The following is a 24,685-nucleotide window of genomic DNA, read 5'->3' on the forward strand; positions in this document are numbered from 1 at the left end:
TTTACTGACACATGTTGGGAAAATAAGCATAACTTTTTACTCAGACCTCCAAATTACATGAAACTAATTGGAGATTCAATCCAAGACATAGAACTACAACGTTCATGTTTACCACTTTTTCAGATTATGAAGGAAAGAAACGTTTTTGGAGCGATCTTTGATGAAACAGTGTACAGGGCCGAAAGTTGCTAGCCCGGGCGGAAGAGAATGTCCGCCCGAGCGCCAGTACATGAAATTTTTAAGGTTTGGGCCAAAGGTTACGCGCCCGGGTGGAAGAGAATGTCCGCCCGAGCGCCGCCTCATGTATAAAAGATAAGTTTCGGCTTTTCAAAGCATCTCAACCATTTCAACAGCCCTTTAGCAGCAAAAGCACGAAGGAAAACAAAATTTCTTCCTCCCAAAAGCTCCTTTATTCATTTTTTTTCATCATTTTGAAGTAAGAAATTAATTCTCTATCACAAGAAGTTTCTAAGGGTGTAAGTTTTCTTCTCTCTTCGTTGTTCTATATGTAGAGGGGTAACTTTCACCTAGTATAGACATAGTAACTGAATTATTGATACAGGTGACAGTATAGGAACGAGAAACATCGCCTCAAACCATTATTCATACACTTGGACTGTAAGTTGGCATGTTCTTGAAGTAATACATGAGTAATATTATGATTTCAAATATTTTTCATTGATTATTGCATATGTAAATTGTTAGTATGTTTATTGATGAAAACATAGCACTATATTTCATTGTTATGTATTAAATATGAAAGGAACTCATGAATATTGAAGATGAGTGCTATGTCATGAACATGAAAAGAAAAGGACTGATTTTTACATGATATAGAGCTAGTTGACATCATGGGTGGTTTTAAGTCTACCAAACCTATTGGCCAATATATGTTCATGGGGCGTGGGGTTGTCAAAGGTGCTCCCTGAAATCCAACATAGTAGTAGCTATATAATAAAGCAAGCACGGTAGTACAGGTCAACTAATGAGACTCAAGTACAAAAATGAACATGAATATTTGTTATGATATGACATGGTTTAAAGATTCATTGTTGATCACGACTTGATATTTATGTTCTTTCTACGCATATTGATACGTATAAGTGCCAACTTATTGAGTTTTATAAACTCACGTAGCTCATGTATTACATGATCAGGTAATGAAGATACATAGGATGCCGGTTCGCCAATGGATGTTTGTGACGTGCCTCACCTCGACAAGAACCTAGACGTCTTATTGTATAGTTTCCGCATATGTAGTATAGTGAATTCAATGTCAGGGTTTGAAACAAGTTTTAAAATGTTTATGTTTATGTGTATAATGATACAGAGTATGTTTGTATGTAAGAATACAATTATATGTACATATTGTTGTTGTTGCTTGAATTGGTGGTGTAGAAAAAAATATAGGGACATCATGCCAAAATTTTTATAAACCGTCAAATTTATGCCCCTTGTTTGAAATCACTTCATAATATAGGTATATCATTCAAACCCTATTTTGATTACAAGTATAATTATCATTAATCATGTTAAGTATAGAGTAATGGTGTGACACTATATAACTCATTCTTCTTGAATGATCTTCACTTCAGTTTAAAATAGAAGAGTTCAAAATATTTTTAGTTTATAACGGTGTCGTCCGGTCGTCCTTAAAGTCGTCAAAAGTACAGTTTTTGGTCATCGGAATTGATCTTGATCATTATTCTAGTTTTTCAAAATATAATATTGATCCGGTTCGAATTTGAAAAAGTGTAAAACATAAAGGTTGTAGATCGGACCAAGAAAAATCCACTGTAAAAATCCCAGCCATGCGTGGCCGCCGGAGCTCCTCCAAGCACCTGCACGACGGTGCATGAATTTAACGCGCCTCTTCGATGGTTGAGATTTCGATGACCGATAATTTCTGCACTATTTTTAGGCATTCCTGGAAAGTTTGGTAATTTTTGGACTTGTAGTTTAACTAATATAATTTTTTAAAACTTTATTCAAAATTACTTGGTACAAGTTTTGTATAAAAATTATTTTTAAAAGTTACAACAATCACTATCGGTCTTAACCTATGTAAAATAACTTAAATTATGATTATAAGAAATTATCTTGGCTTGAAATTGAAATCGAGACGAAATTAGCTACCGAGGTGAGGATTTCTCTACCCTCAGGTTGTTCCACCGGTTTTTTCAATAATAGAGTTTGACATTTGACCTGAAATTTACTATAAAGTTTATAAAGTAGTTATTTATTCATATATCGCATCATAAGTATGCATGGTTGTTGTGCAGCACGTCAAAATTATATTATATTTTCTAAATAAAATTATAATTTTTTAAAAAAATTGTACATTTAATTATTTCGGATACTATTGAAATATTTAGTTCAGCTTGGTCAAATTGATTTTCTATAGTCTTGTTACCACATTTTATAAGAAACCAATTCAGTCAACTGAATTAAAATTTTTAGCTAATATCCGAAACAACCGAATTGATAATAATTTTATAAAAAGTTAGAAATTGTTGGAATATTATAAGTTTCAGAGTTTGACAAGATAATCAGTAAGAGAACTGAAGAACCAAACTGATAAGTGCAAGAATTGCTCTTAAATTATATGAGAATCCATTTGAATTATGTTAGTTTCGGATAGAATGATGCTTGGTATTTGTTGTTTTTGTATCGTGCATGAGATGAACAACCATTGGGTGGTTGATGGCAATTAGAGGTGTTTTTTTATCGTGAGATGTAGGTGAACAAGAGCCGCAACGCCAAGGATCAAGCGCCGCAGCGCTAAGGCTTCAAGAACCAGAATAAGCACCTAAGAGCTACAAACTAGCGCCGCGGTGCCTAAATTGCCGAAGGATGAGCGCCGAGGCGCTACACACCCAGCGCCTATGTAGCGCCTCGGCGCTAACTCTCGAACCACGAGCGCCTAGGCACTGGCCAAGTAGCGCCGCGACGCTAGTACCTGCGAAGGAAGACAAATGGGCTTTAACTCACGGGCCCGAAAGAGAAATAAAAAAGAAAGTTAGGGTTTTAGAGAGGTGTGGCCGTTTTTGCAGAGAAAAAGATACGAAAGCACACACACGAGAAGAAGAATTGGAACGCAAGGATTAATCGCAATGATGAAGAACGAAGAATCTGGGGATAGAGACGCCACTTCTGATTTGTTATATAACCTTTAGCCTTTTTTATTTCTTGTGTTGAGATGTCTAAACGTTCAAACATGCGTTATTTTTGTTTAGATTTCATCATGCACTAACTTTTCAATTCTAGAGGACGATGTAGCTTTGTGGACAAGATAATTTTGACTCAGTTGTTTATATGATTGAATTCCTTGTGGTTTAATTGTGTTTTCTAGTTCTCATCGCTTTCAATTTACTGGTCATAAATTGATTGTTATCTGATTAATTCTACAACTCGGGAGAGGGACTAGAATTATGGATCATTATAGACACATCGTTAAATGTTATATTGTTCGGAAGGCATAAAACTTTAGCGAGACCTAGGTAAGATCATCGTTTGCATATATAATCTAAACATAGATTCTTATTAGAAATGTTTGAATCGAAGTTTGACTGATACAATTTATTTGTCACTTGGGAAAGAGGAATAAAATAAATAAGTGGTCTTGACAATTAAATGGCTGAAATTCATGAATATAAATGCAACCGGGAATATTTATCGTAGAAACTAAGTGAAATCACTCCTCTAGATATTTTTCTCGTTGATATTTTCTCAAACTGGTGATTCGATTACTATTTTAATTACAAGCACTGATGTACTTTTACTGAATCATCTAAATAAAGTCCTGACTATTTTAATTACAAGCACTGATGTACTTTTACATATACACTCCTCGTGAAAACGATATTTTACTCTCTTATATTAAAACTTGACAACCATGCGCTTGCGAGCGGAAAATACGCAACACAAACTGATCGGACAAATCGAGTAATGGTAACTGAAGACTTTGTTTGAACTGAACTGGAAAAACCTTTATCAACTGAAGTATTCATAACTGATAGAACATCAGTTAGAACTGATAATGTCTAGCTGAACTGATCGGCTGATCAGTTGACTTCTAATCATTTGGCCACATCATTAGTTGAAGTATCAACAGACTAACTGACAGATCGTACCAAAGTAGAACAGTCTAAATACCTCGTATTACTGTCAGATAAAGTAACTAGACGACGATTCAACAGATATTAATCATTTAATGCATTCAATACGATCGTTGAGATCGAAGACTATATATAGCTGATCGAATCAATTGAAGAAGGTTGGTGAAACACACAAAAAGAACAAGCTACAATCTTCAATCAGTTGCGATACATTTCTCGAGTATTTTCTCAGTTTACAGATTGCACATTCAGCTCTAAATTCATTGTATTTATTCATAGCATTCAGGCTACCAGTTAGAGCGATTCAGTTAACTACTGTAAAAGTATTGATAGACTAAGAATTTCAGTTTGACAGTGTGTAAGATCGACTGAAGTAGATTATTACAATCTATTGTAATATATCAAAGTCTTTTAGTAAAAACATATCCTAGTGATAGAAGGGGTGACGTAGGAACATTTGAAGTCTCCGAACATTCGTAAAAATTCATGTGTTCGTTTCAGTTTTACATTATACCATTCTTCAGTATTCAGTCTATTTCGACACTATTATCAGTTGACTGATTTATATCGACAAAAAAAGATTTCAGGATCAGTTCCTCAAAGAACTGATTTATATTTAAAAGGGGAACAAAAATCCAGAGTATTTATTCGACCCTCTTCTAAACACTCAAACTATCTTAACCGATCCTATCAGATAAAATCTAATATAAAACTGAATTTAATAAAAATTAGATTGTATGAAAACACTAATTTATTTGGTCTGATTTTTTTCTTCATAAAAATAACCAAAACCAAACCGAATAACTGAAAAAATAATAAAATATGAGAGTTAATAATATTATTTTGATGTCAGTCGTATCAAATATTATATTGTAGAAACCAATTAGTTTATACGTATATAGACAAATATTATGTGATAGTTCTGGAATGTTATTTTGTTTCTGATATATTAGTTCCGACATATCTAGACAATATACCATACCAGTCAAGACATCAATTAGCTCGTGTATGAGACAATAAATTATACTTAATATAAAAATGATAAATCAATATACTCAGATAAGATAATGATGCATTACACTAATCTTTTGTAAAATTTGATTCAAACATTTTTAAACAAAGATGAGTAATCAATCAACGTCTAATCATTCGCACTAAGAGGCGTCTTAGTTTACAACCTATCATTTCCCAAACGAACGGTGATTCAGAACAAGTTCCACCAAAAACAGATGCATGTCACTTTGAAAGACCAACATTGCAGTCTTTTTGATAATTAGATACACCATGATAAAACCGAACTGCTCAGCTTAAACTTCTGCTATACGTTGTGCCAAATCGTATGCTACACTGATGGAATGTTAATTATACATGCCATATAGATTCGAAACATAGACGATGTATTTACTTGTACGTAGAGATAACAACTTTTTAAGCTAAGCAACTTGCATCTTGAGATCCATACCATGGAGGGACTTGACAGTTTCATCTCCTTCTGCCGGTAAGTCATCTAAGCTTTGAATCGGTAGCTTTAGGCACCGCACGAATTGAGTGAACAAAGGGAAATGCTGAGGAGAAAAGAAATAAGCTCCCATTCTTTGATATGTGAACAAGTCCGTTGCTACATTTTCGTCTAACAGAACCTTCTTGATCTGTTCAAAACCTGAGGAATCACCCAAAGCTGATGAGTTTTGGCCAGATATTTTGACTCCATGATCTCTGCAAGAAGATGTTATTTGCTTGAGTAACATTTCTGGGCTCGAGAGAGATGCAGCTGACTGGTGGTCGTCTGATAGGTCCATTCCTGGGAGTATCATTTTGCATGAATTTCTTGAGAAGATTTCAGCAATGGCATTGTAACCACCTCTGCTATCGGTGTTGTAGAATCCAGCTGCTAGCTCAGAAGGGTGGGATCGGGATCTATACCAGGAATGGGTAAGAGGAACTTTACCAGAAATCGTAATCGGCATGTCTTTGAAGGTTGATGCAGCGAGCGACAAGATTCGATCTCCATGAGATACCAAAAGGTTCGAGTACCAACAGAGAAAAAAATCGCCATACAGGCTCTCCCAAGATCCACCATTCTCCATGAAGAAGCCTCTAGAAATTGGATTATGGTAATTGTAGCTGGGAGAATCATGGGGACCCCCAAGTCCCCATAGAGGGTTTCCATGCATTTCGGCATGGTGCTTAAGATTGCTAAGCATAAATTTGTCATAACACTGGAATTCCCCAGCTCCATTGCTATTGACTGAATTGTGGTGAGATGGGTATCGAAGCTCACCTTCTGGTCCAAGACCAATTGATATAGCCTATAGCGCAAACACATTGATAAAAAAACAAAAATCAGCATCTCATTTTACAAGCTAGACTAAAAAATGGCCATTTTCTGCTACTCTACCAATATAAATGATCTTACCGTGATTGTAGAACCCAAGAAACCTGAGAATGTGGATTTGAAATTATTGCAAAACGCTTTATATACTTCAACTGGAGTCTTTCCATCTAAAACAGGAAGATCATCCACAGCTAACGACAGACAATTTTTGTATTGCAGGCCTGAGCGATCTGTGAAATAGATACCCGGTTCAGATTCACCGACTCGAGAAACCCATTCTGGAAGCTGGATTTTGTGTTCTTCTGATGAATGGAAACAGAGAGACACGTGAAGTTTAAGACCCAATTCTTGAACCATTTCCACAACAGTGAGGTAGCTTGTCCATTGATATTTTCCCATGGCTTCCTTCTCAGCTACACCCCAGTACACTGGGAGTTCCACACCATCAACGCCCAATAATTTCAAAGCCTTCAGCCCAGTCGCGATTGCTCGTGTATGGTTTATCGTATTGCAGTTAGAGACAGTATCAAGTGGCAGTCCGACGTACAATTTCAGACCATCAACCTGCAAGGATCGGGAAAAAATTACTTAATTCAGACTTTCTACGATCACGGAACAAAAAGCTAATGCAGGATATAAGCATGGCTATTTTTATCAAGTAAACAACAAATGGAAAAGAATCACCCTGAAAAATGTCGATAGAATCAATATGTGATTATAAACAATGTTATTGCATTTTGAGTACATTTCAAAATTTTCTTTTGCACATATTTGATGTCACATCCCTTGATGCTTTGACTAATTTTTTGTCGCGTCTCTGCTATAATGACTTGATACTCGCACTTTACAACTCTCTTCTCTATACCTTTACTTCTATACCATAATAAACAAGAGTGCGTTCATCGTTCCCTTTCGGTATATCCGTCTCAATTTTTAAAAATATCCCTCCGTTCTATAATATTTACTTATCAACTTATCATGTCATCAACATTTAGAATAGTTCTCAATTTTTAAAAATATCCCTCCTTTCTATAATCTTTAGTTATCAACTTATCATGTCATCAACATTTAGAATAGTTCTCAGTTTTAAAAAATATCCCTCCTTTCTATAATTTTTAGTTATCGCTTATCATGTCATCAACATTTAGAATAGTTATTTTCTTCAAACAAATATACAAAATATCCTAAATTCTATAATTTAAAGTCATTTAACATTGATGTGTCCCACATACCGCATATGTACAAAGTGTATGGATGCCAATATTTGTAGAAGACTTGCTTTGATTTTGGGTATAAATGTTGTCAAACAGAACATATTCAAGATTTCGATTTTACAACTATATATATACAAAAATATTTTTTGAGAAATGGAAATTAGTAGCAAAAACAGCCACGGTTCTTACCTAAAGCCTAAAGGAACATCAAAACATGCTGATAAAAATTCAAAATCCGGGATGAACCCATGAGCCTAGCCTCCCAGTGATCAGAAACATACTAATTACAAAGAAATCAAAGCTGTTCTCTCAGAAAAACAAATATTATACCGCCGTCTAGACAAGTTGAACCATTCAAAAGGATCATGAAAATAGTAACAAATATTTAGTCTAAAAGAACATAAGCAACAACATCAATATGTTCCCAAAATGTAATATTAGCATAATGGAACAAAATATATGGATGCATCAGAGGAAGCTTACAGGAACTGTTCTTGAAATATTTGAAGCTTTATCGGGAACAACCGAAACCCCATTTTCAGAAGTGGCAGAGGCTCTGAGAGTGAAACCAAAGACAGATTTTGAAGGCCAAACCAAGCTTCGACCAAAATTACACCCCTTTGAGTAATTATGATTGTTCTTCAAATTACACTCTCTAGCATTCAAATTCTTGCTAAAACTAAAGAACCCGACATCATTATTTCTTCCAAGATTCACCTGCAAGCTTCCCATCACTGAAACCTCCATATTTAGGAATCAAGATTGCTAATAAGACAAAGATTTGGCTCAGCAAGCAAAAAGATTGAATCTTTTTTTTTGCTATTAAGTTCAAGAAAATGGATGAAGACTTGTACTGAGTATTGGATTTCTTTAGGTTAATGGGTTTTGATTCAAGTGGAGGAGGAGAAAAAGGGTTCACTGATTTTTGTGAAATTTGTGGGATATATATTGAACATCGTAGTGGATAAGGAGGAAAAGTGGATTTAATATTAATATTTTATAAAAAAAGTGCAGCGGAAAAGTTTTATGACACGTGTCAATTTGTGGTGGGGTAAAACCTATCAACACGTAGACGATAATTTTTTATCTGCATTTATAGATATTTACATACAATAAATATTTAATTTTCCATTAAGTATATCATCAAGCTTTTAAATTTTTTTCCCCTTTTTTAGGTGTGATAAATTGGGAAAACTATATTTTTTTATCATAAAATTTGCATGTTTATCATATCTGGTCTTGAAATCGATAAATTCACGATCTTAATCGGATAATTTATATTTTTTCAATTTTATTTATTTTTTTTTATCAAAATGTTGACTCGACATCGATACATTAATAATGTATTTTGCCACGTCAACTACTTTCGATGACACATCATTATTTTTTAATATCACGTCAATACTTCAATGAAAAACGATAAAGATAAAAAAAATTAATGAACTAAAAGAATGAAAATCTCCCATATCTCTCATCGATTATAATTACAATAATATAATTAACAACATTTGTGAAGAAAATTTGGCTAAAATTTTGTTTCCTATTGAAAAAGAAAATCCTTTGAAGTTGGATCACAAGATATTTTTGTTGATAGTTAAATAATTGTGAGTATGATTTAGTGAAACGTGGCAGTAAGCCAGGAGTGACTGATTTGCATTGATTCCCCCAATCATTGAGCAAAATTTATGAACATATGATTCATTTCCACCATGGAAACGTTGTTACCGAAAGTTTGCAAGATGTGGATAAGGTTTTGCTTGTCTTGATATGGATATACTTAGTATCCATTGTTCTAACTGCAAATCTACTTATCTTGAAATGGTTCCATTCCACGGATAATGTTATCTTTTAAAAAATTACTTGATATAGAATCATTGGCCTGGTTGATTCTAGATGTGATTATACATATCTTATTTTTCTTGGATGAATTTGATGTGAGAGAAATATACAAGTCAGTCAAATACTGGTAAAAATTCAAACTTAAGAACAACTGTTCTTGAAACGAATAAATTTTTATCTTTCATTTCTGTTGTTCATGTAAACAGGATAGACTCCCATTTGTTCTCCACAAGCTGCATCTTGTGGCTGCTGTGATTTATTTACTAAGGAATGGACAAACACACAAAATGCCACCGTATATCAATCATCAACCACAAATGCTCATAAAATAACATTGATTCCACAGCGAATGGATTTATATTTGTTTGGTGAACAAATAAACGTGGCCTTCTATATGTTATCCTTTGCAAATGATATGAGGAATGAGTTGTGTCATATATTGAATTTGCTTTTGGCCAAGTCCTAAAGATGCTCTACTGGCCAAACATCCTGTGAAGGTGTTAATGCCTCAAATTTGACTGGGTAGCAGAAAACATGAAAGATTTGTTGTCAGCTGAACTGCAGTTAAAATCCTTATGGCAAAGTAGTGATTTGGTTCACTAGTGAGTCTGCAACCTACGGATCCTACCGTCCCAGTGTTGACTCTTCCAACTGAGTACTCGTCCTAATGCTCGACCGCTAATCAGTTTCGCTCCACCGGTAGTCGCGAACAAAGGTCCAATTATTCTATTAGTAGGTCTCACGAATTACCGGTCGACCCGATTTATATTTGGAATTAAAAAGTAATTCTTTTAGCGTAAAAAGTAATATTTTTTATGAATCGAGTCGGGTAGGAGATTGAGTGCAAGGTTCTTACCGACAGAAAGAAACATGAAAAAAAAAAGCCCTGTAGAACACATACTCCATCCAAAAAAGATGCTTTCAAATAGAATCATTTTCATGCAAATTGCATGAGACACTAAAAGGTTCGTGAATAAAAAGAAGACAAAATTTAAAAGCTTTAACAATGCATAAAAAAAGTTCACCAGGATCCAAAAAATTAATAGCAACAAGAAATAACAGTAACATTTTTTTTAAAAAAATAGAGAAAATTTACCTCAGAAGTCTCAGTTTCCGGCTCAGATATAACACACAAAACTGCAGTACCTGCACTTTCATTTGTTCATCTGTTGATATAATTATGTAAATAACTCTATATTACATGGTATCTTTCTCGTTATTTCGGATATAATTCTTATCCTTTTGATAATCCTTCTTTGATGGCTTCAACTTTCTTCTTGGAGCACCAACACCTGCTGGATCAGCCAATGGACCGGACCATGTCTGAATCGGATCTTTCGAGTAGGAGAAGTTCATGGAACTGAAGGGTACATCAGGAGGATCAAAGGTTGGATCGACATGATTAGATGAACCTGGAGGAAAACCAAGCCCTCCATCTTGGTGGGGAGGAGGGAATTTTTCGCTTTTGCTCTTCGCATTTGCATGAGTAATGAGTCGTCGTCTCTGTTTCATTGGGTTCAAATAAATTGTCACAAATACACAATTAACGAGTTCTCTCTCTATATATCCTTCAAATACGATTTCATGACAGTGACATAGTTACAAACCGATTCATATATATTAGTAGCAGAAGCACACAACAAATAATCACCAAACCACAGCTCTGTGGCCGAAGATTTTGCTCTTTTGAAATATAAGGCGAAGGGCAAAAACAATTTGTTAATAAGAGATGCACTAGATCTGATGAAAATATGCAAATCTAACGAGAGGGAGAGAGATGTATTGAATAAATGCCGTACATCAATACTGGTTTGAAGCTCGGCATTGGCTTCAGGAGCAGCCATTGGCCGCATCCCTCGTTCACGAACACGAGCTTTCTTCCCAGCATCGGCATGAGCTTTACCGGTAGCTCTTAACCTATGACCGCATAACTCAAGTCAGATACTCAAAACATAACATATCTTAAAATTGCTCATCAGCCTAACAGTAAGAATGTAATATATGTTGACGTAATAAATGCACAATCTTTCTTCAACTAGAAAAACAAAAGTTCTGTAAACCTTCGAGATTCTTCATCACGACGCTTAGCATCTATTTCTTTACTCGGTGGATACTTTGGAAGGCTAGAAGGATCACATGCATAAGGCTTGGTTAAGAAGAACTGTAAAAAGACAAAAGGATAGCCCGTTAATCAGTTTGATTTATATACTAAAGGTTAATTTCTTGATTTATCAGAAACCATGCGACAAAAGATTGACAGCAGGAAAAAGAGAGCTCACTTCACTCTTGAGTGCAGCTGTAGCAGTTTGACGTTCACTTGGATCGATTGAAAGTAAAGTATCAATTAAAGGCAATGAACATTGGGGGAAATCCTTAAAAGTCTCCTTAATGCATCTTTTATACGATTGTTGGGGTTTAAATATGGTTGCATGAGGAAGCCTTGACTTCTTCCAGTATTCTTCAGATGGAGAGCCGCATAGCTTGAAAATCCTGTGCAGTTGTTCCACCTGAGCAACATGTAAGTATTCAATAATGGATACAAAGTGACGGTTGCATAACACAAAACGTAAGTTGAAACATTTTCTTACAACTTAGAGACTTAAAAAAACAGCCAACAGAACTTCAGGATAAGCTATTGCAGTATTACTGCATATGCACGGAACTGCGACAATGGGTGGGACAAATGAGCAGATCATCTGAGAGATACTAACAAGTTAAAATAACATGTAAACATCTGGTGGGATTGTGGAGCTGCTAGACACAAGCCCATTGACCCAAGTAATCGATCATTGGGCTAACACAAATTTCACTAAATTTTTTTCTGCTCGGTGTGCCTCAAGCTAAAAAATTGTGATAGATTTCTATACTGACCATTAAACATGCACAGTGTAATTTAACAGAAATCACGTGCCTTTTACCACTGATTTATTGAAAAAGAAGCTTTGTCATAATCCCAGGCACATACTTAAAAGCACATTGTTTATTCATATAAGTTCAAGGTTCTAAAAATCGCATTGCCTGATGAAGCGTTACAATCAAGCTTCAAGTTCTACAAGTTTAAACGGCTATAATACAAGATTAATTGTAAAAAACGGATTTAGTTTTTACCGATTATATCATGTCAATCAATAGATTATAACACAAATATATAAAATTAAAGAAAAAATGCATAAATTTTCAAATTCTGAAAAACACAAGTCTCAAATTTACAAATAATAATATTTCTAATTTACTAGTTCTTTATTTCTTCCTTAATCTCATCTTCGATATTTTCCAATGCAAGTTTAGCTTTTATGCCGGTGTCTAGGTTTTTTTGTTTAAAAATTTTATATTATCAAATATTTATTATTTCAAAACTTAAAAGTTAACTTTCATAAAAAAAGGTTAGCTTAAAATTTTATTAAAACGCTTGTGCTTTTTCACATTTAATAGTTAATTCTGTCAACCTCAAACTGACCGTATTTTTCTTTTCTTTTTTCGCCCAAATGGACGCCTTTTATATACATTTCACGCTTAATCGCACTTTTTAAAACACACATCCATTAAGAAATTTCCAGCTAAAATAAAGAAGCCAAACCAATCAATTTCTCATGAATACAGCCGTTTATGAAGAGAATTAAGACCAAAAACTGTGATATTGTACCTACTATGAACATAATATGCTCATAAGTAGTATGTTAGAGAACAAATAAACGGTTACAAAGGAAGTAGATTTAACTGCTACAGAATGTACCTCGGTGCGCCCAGTCATGATGGGCTTCCCAGCAAATAGCTCAGCCAAAATGCACCCGGCACTCCACAAGTCCACCCCTACACCATACTCCGTGGCACCAAGAAGAAGCTCTGGTGGCCTATACCAAAGAGTAACCACACGACTCGTCATTGGCTGCCTGTTATTAGGGTCAAAAGTAGAAGCCAATCCAAAATCAGCAATCTTGAGAACTCCTCCATCATCAATAAGGAGATTGGAACCCTTGATATCTCGGTGCAACACATGCCGGTTGTGGCAGTGCTCGAGTCCAGACACTAACTGATGCATATAGCATTTCACCTACAATAATCCCAAAAAAGAAAAAAAAAACTTACAGGATCAACTCCAAATGGCACTAAAATTCAAGCAATAAAAGCACAGAAAAGACTGTTGAAAAAAAAAACATTGTATAAACCAAGAAAGATGAATTGAATCCAACCTGAGGCTCTGTAAACTTGATCTCAGGGCTGGAAGCAAGACCAGCCAAATCATGCTCCATGTAATCGAAAACCAAGTACAAACTACATGACATTCTTGATGTCACCAATCCATGCAACTTCACGACGTTTGGATGATCCAGGCGTCGCAAAATCAAAATCTCCCTAGCCATAAACCTCACACTCTCAGGCTCCAGATTGTCGAATCTAACCTTCTTCAATGCCACAATCTTCCCCGATATGGCATCTCTAGCTTTGTACACATTACTATAAGTACCTTGCCCAATCTAACCACAATAACAAAAAACATTGAACATAATAAATAAATAAATAAATAAACATTAGAACATCATAAACTAGCATACTCAGATGTAGTAGCATCACTATTTACCTTATCTATTTTTTCAAACGAATCTGCACGTCGAGGAGTCCACCCGTTGATAGCCTCTCCTGCCACAGCAGAGAGCCAAGATGGCCATCCAGCAGCCACTTGCTCACCATGAATGTGCATAGGGGGGTTACTTAATCTAGGATTTGGCCTAGACCTCCTCCTCTCACCTTTTTGCCGCCTTCTGCTTCCCTCCTTCCGCTCTTCCTCCTTTGTATCCTCGCCATTCTGGACTTCGCCTTCGCCGCCGCCGCCTTCCTCAGATTTACTTACTGGGTCAACTACTACTTTCTCTCTCCTCACAGAAGGCACAGACAGACCTTTTTTTCCTCCCTTACCTCTCCCATTTCCAGCTACAACCTCGCCACTTGGCGGCCCAGAAGATGAAATCTCTCTCCCAAAAACACACCCCATATCTCGAGAACCCTAAAACTCATTTGTCACCACATCACACTCCTGTACCTCATCCAGAACCCACCAAAAAAACACACACAAAAATCAAACTCTAGAGCACACACAAAAAATCAAACTTTCAAATCAGATCAAAACCATACTCTTCACTCAATCCACTAGAGGGTCAAGATTATTCGAATTTAAGCAACTAAACCAAATGGGTTCTAATTAATCGACTAAATAAACATTTAGAAGTGTGCACAACAAGCAATTAAACAAAGCAATAATCTTGCAGGCTGCAGCACACAGGAAAAATCCTAGCTTTCCCCCCAAAATATGCAGTGTGGCAATAATAATCCAGCTAAAGCCCGCGATTTAAGGAAGTCGAGTACAATATGCTAACTAGACAATATACCTCCAAAAGGTAAAAACAATAGTGTTTGACGATTTATTTGCCCGATAGCTGTGATTTTTTTTTCCAGGTGGGAATGGAAAAAGATCAGATAGTGAATTAAAGCTTGCAAAGTTGAATTCCTACTTTCCGGTTTGGTCAAATATGGGAAAATATTGTAATTAATGTCAAAAAACGAGTGGAAAAACGATCAAGATTCAAGCTATCAGATCTGTGTTTTTCAAGTATGTGATTGGTCAGTAATCATGCTCAAGAATCGAATATATGGAGAGAAAAGATTACTGTAAAAACTGAAGGAATGGAGAGCGTATCGAATTTAAGTCAAAAAGAGTTACCTTTTTATTTGTTTTTAATACAATTTTCTTATGATTGATTTGGATTACTGTTTTTTAATTATATTTTATTCGGGGTAGTTGTTCTTAGGGATGGTAATTTCCTCCAAATCCGTTGGAGGATCAGATATCCGTCCCGAATAGAAGAGGGTATGGAAAGATTTTTAGATCCGATTAAATAATTGGGTAATCGGATATGAGGATTTTCGGGTTCGGGTATGGAGGCGGGTTTGATATAATCCGACCCGAATACCCGTTTAAATTAATATATATAAATATATATATTTTATATATATATATATATGTGTGTGTGTGTGTATGTATGTATGTATGTATATATGTATATATATAGTAATTATATTTATTTATATTAAAGATTCATCCGTCAATCCACCGATTTTCAGAGTTTTCAATACATATAATAATAAATTTGAAAATTAAAAAAAATGATGCTTTGTATATTAAAAGAGAAGAAAATATATATAACTTCATTATATATGTATATATATATATATATATGCACACACTTATTATAAAGCGTGAATAATTGTTCTTATTGTTCATTTAAATAATTTTTTAAATATTCATAACTTCATTGAAACAATTTAAATTTGAAAAAATTCAATTGTATATGATAATTGGGTATTAGGGTAGGGTATGGGTATCCGATAATCCGATGGGTATGGGGATGTGATGAAATTCAATACCCTATGGGTTTGGGGATGAATTTAATAAATGGGTATGAGGATGGATGTATGAAATCCGACCCATACCCTACTCATTGCCATCTCTAGACTTGTTCCTTTGTTCTGACTTGACAACGTACAGTTATATATATATATATTAAAGTTGTATTAATTTCTAAAATAATATGTTTATCTACGATATTGCATAACATTGAAGGGGAAAAATATGTATATATGTAACCAACTTGTTTGTTGAACTAATAAAACTTGCATTGAAAATTAAGAGAAAATTGCATATTTTGTCTTGTGTGTTTGTATATTTACGATTTTGGTCATATATATTATTAAATTTCAGTATTAGTCTTGTATCTTTTGTTTTTTTTTTTTGTTATTTTAGTCATTTTTTATCGGGAGTGTTGATATGACACTATGTGTATCAATGTCGCACGTCAACGTTACATCAAAAAATTATTAAAATTACCAAGAAAATAAAGATAAGCGGGCTAAGACTACAGTTTGACAACATAAATTATCAAATCGTAAAAAAATAAAAATAGAATTTTTTTCAGAAATGAAATATCGACAAATTTTAATATTTTTGAAAATTAGAATATATATACAAAAATTAAAAATTTAATCATTTGATATATTTACTAAATTTAAATCGTAAAGCAGTGAAAAAAAATTGGCAATTGATCCCTTGATCTCGTGACGGTGCATAAATTATTCATATAGATCACAAAATTTAATTGAAGTGCGTTAATTATAGGGGAAGTTGGTGAAAAATCCACAATCAAAATATTTCTTTGGGTTCACTCCCTACCCACAAAATTGTGGTACTATGTCATACAAAATGTGGTACACTTCATGTGTAAATGTGGTACTAAAAAAATACCCAGGGACTGAACACAAAAAAAATCGATGGCTGGGGACTGAAGGCCAATTCCCCGTTAATTATATGCAAGGCACAATATAGCTAAGCTCGGAAAAAGTTTGTTTAATTTTGAACTTGATATGATTTTTCCTTCTAAACATAAGATCGATTATTGTTTTATCACCTTTTATTTCAAGTCATGATAGTTTTTACATTTGCATATTTGGACAATCTATACATTTATGTTATTTAAATTAAATCTTAACAGTTATCGATAATCAAACAAAAAATAGGTCTCTTTTGAGACGATCTCATGAATCTGTATATGTGAGATTACAATTCGTCACAAACTTGAGAAATTGTCCTTTATTAGAACATTGATATCCTCGGGTGAAAGACCTTTGGCAACATGTTTTTCAAATATTACAAAAGGTTAAGTTTGCAAATTAATGCATGAGTATAAAGATTTATCCAGTACATTCCTAGGGTAGAGGTTACAGATTTCATCATCATAAAAAAATCAACAAGTTTATCTTAAATTTGAGATATATATCAGTTTCGATATGTTGCACACTCACCCTGCACATTTATGTGAATACCGGTGATGACCTGATGTGATATTTGTTTGTTGGGGTATACAAAATTGAGAGGAGAACAAGAAGAAAACAATGAGAATGTGACTTGTAGAGGCAAGTGTTGAACACTTTGTCCTTAAGAAGAATTTGCCCTCACAATGTGCTAGAGTTTGTGGCAATCTTCTCCCAATTAGATACAACTACAACACTTGAATAATGAGCACTCAAATATTCAAGATCTATTACAAGGAAATGAATAAAACTCTCTCTTTTAGAAGAAGGAAGAAGACGAAGATGCAAAATGATGTAATGTGTGTTTTGATTTTGAATAATCATGTATTTAATGATTTTCATGTGAAAAGACATGAGATTTCATTCATAAGGGTGTCCCTTGGCCATTGTAACTGACCACAATCATCAAACAATACCAAGGAAATGAAAAAATGCAAGAAAAATCGAAGGGACACGAAAACAGCCCGAAGGGGCGCGAGCAGGCGCCCGCGCGCGCACGCTGCCGAGTGCTGCGCATGCCTGCCGAGCGCTCTCGGCAGCGCTCAACAGCGCCTGCCGAGAGCTCTCGGCAGGCTCGACAGCTGCGTGCCGATTCGCGCGCAGGTGCGCGCTTGCTATTGTTCACGTNTCTTTGCCATTGTAACTGACCACAATCATCAAACAATGCCAAGGAAATGANCACGTACAATTTTTTTTTTCCTCCATCGTTTCCGTCCCTTACATGTTCCGACTACTCGTTTGATGTTCTTTCAACATTCGATGAACTTGTTTCGAGTTTAATTCAAAACCACCGAACTTAATATTCTTTCATTAAGCTTCGTTTTTCGTTTCGAATTTTTTCAATCAAACACANTCGACAGCGCCTGCCGAGAGCTCTCGGCAGGCTCGACAGGCGCGCGCACCTGCGCGCCGATCCGCGCGCACCTGCGCGCCGATCCGCGCGCACCTGCGTGCCGATTCGCGCGCAGGTGCGCGCTTGCTATTGTTCACGTACAATTTTTTTTTTCCTCCATCGTTTCCGTCCCTTACATGTTCCGACTACTCGTTTGATGTTCTTTCAACATTCGATGAACTTGTTTCGAGTTTAATTCAAAACCACCGAACTTAATATTCTTTCATTAAGCTTCGTTTTTCGTTTCGAATTTTTTCAATCAAACACATTGATTTATTTGCTTAATTTTCATTCATTAAGCATCAAAATTTTCCAACAATCCCCCACATGAATGAAATTAATGCATGAATGCTCGTGATGCATAAGAGAGAGTATATACGAAAAATTATCACATCAGGAGAGGTGGCTTTTGGCTTTGAACCTTCCCTAGTGGAATACAATCGGATTTACTAGGCCATGAAGTGAACGTGATGTCTTGAACTTCTTGGCGGTGCATGTAAACCCAGACAACTGTACCCACATGATAACCTTTCTTCCATTTCCATTTGTTTTATCGGTTGTGTCCGTTTTGGCCATGGAACACATCTTGGCTTCATACGTGTTTCATCGAGGCGGCCCGTCCTCACAAGTACATAGGTGATCTCCTTGTAAAAGGGTATCCTACTTACCCCGCTTTTGCAAGCTACGGAATAATTAAAAGTACATTACTTAACCTCACTACCTTTGTAGGCAACTTCACTCATCGTCTTAGGAATGAGGAGTGATTCCTCAAGTTCTCATAATTTAGTTATCCCATTGAACCAAGATCTTGGGATCTCCAATTAACAAGGTTGGGTTGCCATTATGAAAATTTTATTTGGTAGGTTTTAAACCCATTCCTCTTGACAGACAGAACATTTGATCTCTATTTAATGCTTTTTTGTAAGCGGATCCGCTAAGTTATCCTTTGATTTAATATAATCAACAGATATAACTCCAATAGAGATCAACTATCGCACAGTATTATGTCTTCGACGAATATGTCGAGACTTGCCATTGTACATACTGTTTTGTGCCCTTGCAATTGCTGACTGACTGTCGCAATGTATCATGATTGCTGGCACTGGACTTGTCCAACACGGAATGTCCTCTAGAAAGTTTCGAAGCCACTCAGCTTCTTCTGCAGCTTTATCTAGCGCTATGAACTCCGATTCCATAGTAGATCTAGCAATGCAAGTTTGTTTCGATGACCTCCAAGAGACTGCTCCCCCACCAATGCTAAATACATAGCTGCTGGTGGATTTGGAGTCATTGGTGTCAGAAATCCAATTTGCATCACAGTATCCTTCAAGTACTGCGGGATACCTTGTGTAATTTAGTCCATATTCTGAGATGTGCTTTAAATATCTAAGCACCCTTGTCAATGCCTTCCAGTGTGCATCACTAGGATTACTTGTAAACCGACTTAACTTGTTAACCGCACAAGCGATGTCAGGTCTAGTACAGTTAGTGATGTACATAAGGCTTCCAATAATTCTAGAGTATTCCAGTTGGGAAACTGGTTCTCCACTATTCTTCGCCAAATGGACATTTACGTCTAAAGGCGTTTTTACTGGGGTAGAGTCATAAGCGTTAAACTTTTTCAACACTGTTTCTACATAATGAGACTGAGATAGGACTATTGCTTCTGGAGTTCTAAAGATTTTAATCCCTAGAATTACATCAGCAATACCTATATCTTTCATATCAAAATGTTTTGTCAGCATTTTCTTTGTATCCTTAATCAACTCTTGGTTGTTCCCCATTATTAGCATGTCATCCACATATAGACATACTATCACATAAGATTCTCGAGTGCCTTTAATGTAAACACATTTGTCATACTCATTAATCTTAAATCCATTTGACAATACTACCTTGTCAAATTTTTCGTGCCACTGCTTGGGCGCTTGTTTAAGTCCGTATAGTGACTTAATTAAACGACAAACTTTTTTTCCTTGTCCTTTACCTATGAAGCCTTCAGGTTGCTCCATATATATTTCTTCTTCAAGTTCACCATTTAAGAATGCCGTTTTGACATCCATTTGATGTATCTCAAGGTTATGCAAAGCTGCAATAGCAATGAGCACACGAATGGATGTTATTCTTGAAACTGGTGAATACGTGTCGAAGAAATCATGTCCTTCTCTTTGTCTATAGCCTTTGGCCACAAGCCTGGATTTGTATTTTTCAATACTTCCATCAACTCTCATTTTCTTTTTCAATATCCATTTACATCCCAATGGCTTGGTACCTGGTGGAAAATCCACTAGTTCCCAAGTATGGTTTTGCAATATGGAATCCATTTCAGAGTTGATGGCTTCTTTCCAATAGGGAGATTCAGGGCTAGCCAGAGCATCTTGTATGTCCTTTGGTTCATTCTCCAACATAAAAGTATGGAAGTCTGGACCAAAGGACTTTGAGATTCTAGCCCTTTTGCTTCTTCTTTGCTCTTGCTCTTTTGAAGAGCTTTCCAATGGTATAGCAATTTTATTTAGAGTTGGATCATGTGTAGGTACTTGACCTTCATGTTCCGTCTCAAGTTTTCTCTTGCTAGAACCATTTTCTTTCCTCTCTTTACAAGGAAATATATTTTCAAAAAATACTGCATTTCTTGACTCAATTGTCATGCCCGTATTCATTTCTGCATTTTCAGATTTGTGCACTATAAACCTATAGGCACTACTATTATGTGCATATCATATGCATATGCAGTTGACCGTCTTTGGTCCAATTCGCTCTTGTTTAGGCTTTGGTATTTCAACCTTAGCTAGACACCCCCACACTTTAAGGTACTTGTAGGAAGGCTTATGACCTTTCCACAATTCGTAAGGTGACTTGTCATTTTTCTTGTGGGGTATCTGTTCAGGATGTGATTAGCCGATAGTATTGCTTCCCCCCACAAGTTTTGGGGTAGTCCTGAACTTATTAACATAGCATTCATCATATCTTTCAGAGTTCGATTCTTTCTTTCGGCAATGTCATTCGATTGGGGTGAATAAGGAGCAGTCGTTTCATGAATTATGCCCAAAGATGTGCAGAATTCATCAAACGGTGCTCCGTATTCGCCTCCTCTATCGCTTCGAACTCTTTTTATTTGTTTGCCTAGTTGATTCTCAACTTCGGTCTTATAACCTTTGAATGCTTCAAGAGCTTCATCTTTAGACCTCAAAAGATATACGTAACAGTACCTCGTATGATCGTCAATGTATGTCACGTAGTATCTTTTCCCTCCTCTAGTTTGTACAAACTTTAAATCACCAAGATCGGTGTGTATTAGTTCTAGAGGAGTTGTACATCTTTCAATCGAGTGGTAAGGCGCTTTGGTCATTTTTGCTTCAACACATATTTCACATTTGTGTGTTGGATCGACGTTGTGTTTAGGTAATAATTCTAGTTTCATTAAACGTTGCAAGGTATTAAAATTTACGTGTCCTAAACGAACATGCCATAAATGAGAACACTCAAGCAAGTAAATAGAACTTTTGTCTTTATTACTTTCAACAACATTTTGGCGTATAGCCATTACATTCAACTTGAAAAGGTTCTCATCGAGATATCTTTTTCCAATAAAATGACCATTCTTGGTCAATACAACCTTGTTAGACTCAAATACTAGTCTAAACCCATGTTTGACCAACAGAGACCCCGACACGAGGTTCTTTCTTATGTCCGGTACATGAAGTGCATCAACAAGAGTTACTTCCAAACCCGATGTCATTTTCAGTACCATATTTCCCGTGCCAACCACCTCAGATGTAGCGGAGTTCCCCATGTATAGTTTTCTCCCGGTAGATGGAGTGTATGTGGAGAACAACCCCTTGTTGGAGCATATGTGTCGTGTTGCTCCGGTATCAACCCACCACTCGTTGGGGTTTTCCACCAAATTTGCTTCCAAAATAACTGCAGATAAATCAAGTTCAGAAAAATCAAATGGTACCGACCTTTCTTGAACTACGTTGGCTTGAGGATTTCCCTTCTTTGGCTTCCTACAATCCTTAGCCATGTGATTCGGTTTTCCGCAGTTATAACAAGTGCCTTTGAACTTCTTCTTATTTGGTGGTTGTTGGTCTTGTTGTGGTTGCTTCTCAAACTTCCTCTTCTTCTCTTTGAAACTTGATTCAACAATGTTCACCCTTGCTGCCATTTTACTTGCCTTGGCCTCGGTGCTCTTGTTGTCCTCTTCTATCCTCAATCTCACAATGAGATCCTCCAATCCCATCTCCTTTCTTTTGTGCTTCAAGTAATTCTTGAAATCCTTCCACAACGGAAGGAGTTTCTCGATCAATGCAGCAACTTGGAAGGACTCGCTTAGACTCATTCCTTCCGCATGAATCTCGTGCAAGATAAGTTGTAGTTCTTGCACTTGACTCATCACAGATTTTGAGTCCACCATCTTGAAGTCCAAAAATCTCCCGACAATGAACTTCTTCAAGCCCGCATCCTCCGCCCTGTATTTCTTATGAAGCATATCCCAAAGTTCCTTGGCGGTCTTGACTTGACAATACACATTATACAATGCATTGTAAAGTCCATTGAGGATGTAGTTCTTGCATAGAAAATCACTTTGGTTCCATGCATCCAAAGCGGCCCTCATGTTGGTGTCTGTCTCGTTTTCAGCAACGGTGGGAGGATCCTCCTTCAAGAACCTTGACAAACTCAAGGTTGTGAGATAGAAGAGCATCTTTTGTTGCCATCTTTTGAAATCTGCACCAGAAAATTTTTCTGGTTTCTCTCCTTGTGCAATGGTTGGATGTGGTGTTGTAGATGATGATGACATTGAAAATCTTCTTGCAAATGATCAAAAATCCAAAATTCTTCTTAAGATTGTTTGTTGGGGTATACAAAATTGAGAGGAGAACAAGACGAAAACAATGATAATGTGACTTGTAGAGGCAAGTGTTGAACACTTTGTCCTTAAGAAGAATTTGCCCTCACAATGTGCTAGAGTTTGTGGCAATCTTCTCCCACGATACAACTACAACACTTGAATAATGAGCACTCAAAAATTCAAGTTCTATCACAAGGAAATGAATAAAACTCTCTCTTTTAGAAGAAGGAAGAAGAAGAAGATGCAAAATGATGTAATGTGTGTTTTGATTTTGAATAATCATGTATTTAATGATTTTCATGTGAAAAGACATGAGCTTTCATTCATAAGAGTGTCCCTTAGCCATTGTAACTTACCACAATCATCAAACAATACCAAGGAAATGAAAAAATGCAAGAAAAATCGAAGGGATATGAAAACAGCCCGAAGGGGCGCGAGCAGGCGCCCGCGCGCGCACGCTGCCGAGCGCTCTCGGCAGCGCCTGCCGAGAGCTCTCGGCAGGCTCGGCAGGCACGCGCACCTGCGCGCAGAAGCAGGCGCGCACACCTGCGCGCCGATCCGCGCGCAGGTGCGCGCCTGCTACTGTTCACGTACAATTTTTTTTTCCCTCCATCGTTTCCGTCCCTTACATGTTCCGACTACTCGTTTGAAGTTCTTTCAACATTCGATGAACTTGTTTCGAGTTTAATTCAGAACCACCGAACTTAATATTCGTTCATTAAACTTCGTTTTTCGTTTCGAATTTTTTCAATCAAACACATTGATTTATTTGCTTAATTTTCATTCATTAAGCATCAAAATTTTCCAACAATATTCACCTATTGTATGTGATGAAACATAAAAAAAATTGTACATCTAATAGGTGAGTGTCACTTCATCGTTATTCACATAAATATGCACGGTTGCATCATATCAAAACTATATAATATATATATATATATATATGATTGGACAATAAAAATTCATAGCACGTTGAAACGATTGATCACGTAGAGCTTTATAATTTGTTGAACCATGTAGGATTATGACACCTCACCCAATCTTTATAGCGACTCATGCTTCAATCTAGTTCATGGGATTGTTCCATTAACGACTTTATTGTTTATTAATTTATTTGTACCAAATCCACTCGAGAATAAAAGCATAATCAAACAACAATTGACAATGGGAAAAATAAATATTTGAAAAAGAAGGATCTCGTGTGTAGTATTGCAAATGGTAGGCTTGACATATCTTCTCGATGATGTTGTTTAAAAGTTTTTCGGAAATTCATTAAAAAAAATTATAGGCAAAAAATGGATGGGGTTTTAATATTTTCTCATTATAAGAAACTATCTTTTTGAGATATTAAACAAATGGATTTTCATCATATTTGTAAAAGAGCATATCTCCCGCGAGACGGGTTGACCTATTTGCTGTGTATTATAATATTTTTGACATAAAAAATAATATTTTTCATGGATTGGATCGAGTTGGAGATACGTCCCATAAATTGAACCGTGAGACGGTCTCATATAAATTTTTGTGATTTATAAATTGCCAAAAAGTTTGTTTAACGGTTAAAATGTTTACTAGTAT

At 36.0% G+C, this 24,685-nt stretch overlaps 2 protein-coding genes across 2 annotated transcripts; both read right to left on the reverse strand.

Annotated features, from left to right (window-relative positions):
* Positions 1-5,318: 5,318 nt before the first annotated feature.
* On the reverse strand, positions 5,319-8,599 carry LOC140979014 (inactive beta-amylase 9-like). The gene is made up of 3 exons (XM_073444366.1): positions 8,151-8,599; positions 6,535-7,017; positions 5,319-6,427 (listed from the first exon to the last, which is right to left on the reverse strand). The coding sequence occupies exons 1-3, from the start codon at positions 8,412-8,414 to the stop codon at positions 5,552-5,554; spliced, it is 1,623 nt and encodes a 540-aa protein (XP_073300467.1). The 5' UTR covers positions 8,415-8,599; the 3' UTR covers positions 5,319-5,551.
* A 1,881-nt stretch (positions 8,600-10,480) lies between these two features.
* LOC140979015 (probable serine/threonine-protein kinase At1g54610) lies at positions 10,481-15,199 on the reverse strand. Its single transcript, XM_073444367.1, has 7 exons — positions 14,086-15,199; positions 13,697-13,981; positions 13,240-13,557; positions 11,786-12,013; positions 11,567-11,667; positions 11,306-11,423; positions 10,481-11,009 (listed from the first exon to the last, which is right to left on the reverse strand). The coding sequence occupies exons 1-7, from the start codon at positions 14,494-14,496 to the stop codon at positions 10,704-10,706; spliced, it is 1,767 nt and encodes a 588-aa protein (XP_073300468.1). The 5' UTR covers positions 14,497-15,199; the 3' UTR covers positions 10,481-10,703.
* Between the last annotated feature and the right edge of the window lie 9,486 nt (positions 15,200-24,685).

Source organism: Primulina huaijiensis, chromosome 6 (assembly GCF_012295235.1).
Source record: "Primulina huaijiensis isolate GDHJ02 chromosome 6, ASM1229523v2, whole genome shotgun sequence".
NCBI lineage: Eukaryota > Viridiplantae > Streptophyta > Magnoliopsida > Lamiales > Gesneriaceae > Primulina > Primulina huaijiensis.

Bases quoted from the DNA above. Each gene is read 5' to 3' on its own strand.
- LOC140979014 (XM_073444366.1), bottom strand. From the start codon at position 8,414: ATGGAGGTTTCAGTGATGGGAAGCTTGCAGGTGAATCTTGGAAGAAAT. The intron at 7,018-8,150 runs GTAAGCTTCCTC...CGATCCTTGCAG, and splicing joins ATATTTCAAGAACAGTTCCT to GTTGATGGTCTGAAATTGTA. The intron at 6,428-6,534 runs GTAAGATCATTT...TTTGCGCTATAG, and splicing joins TCTTGGGTTCTACAATCACG to GCTATATCAATTGGTCTTGG.
- LOC140979015 (XM_073444367.1), bottom strand. From the start codon at position 14,496: ATGGGGTGTGTTTTTGGGAGAGAGATTTCATCTTCTGGGCCGCCAAGT. The intron at 13,982-14,085 runs GTAAATAGTGAT...TATTGTGGTTAG, and splicing joins CGTTTGAAAAAATAGATAAG to ATTGGGCAAGGTACTTATAG. The intron at 13,558-13,696 runs GTTGGATTCAAT...GGATTATTGTAG, and splicing joins TCAAGTTTACAGAGCCTCAG to GTGAAATGCTATATGCATCA.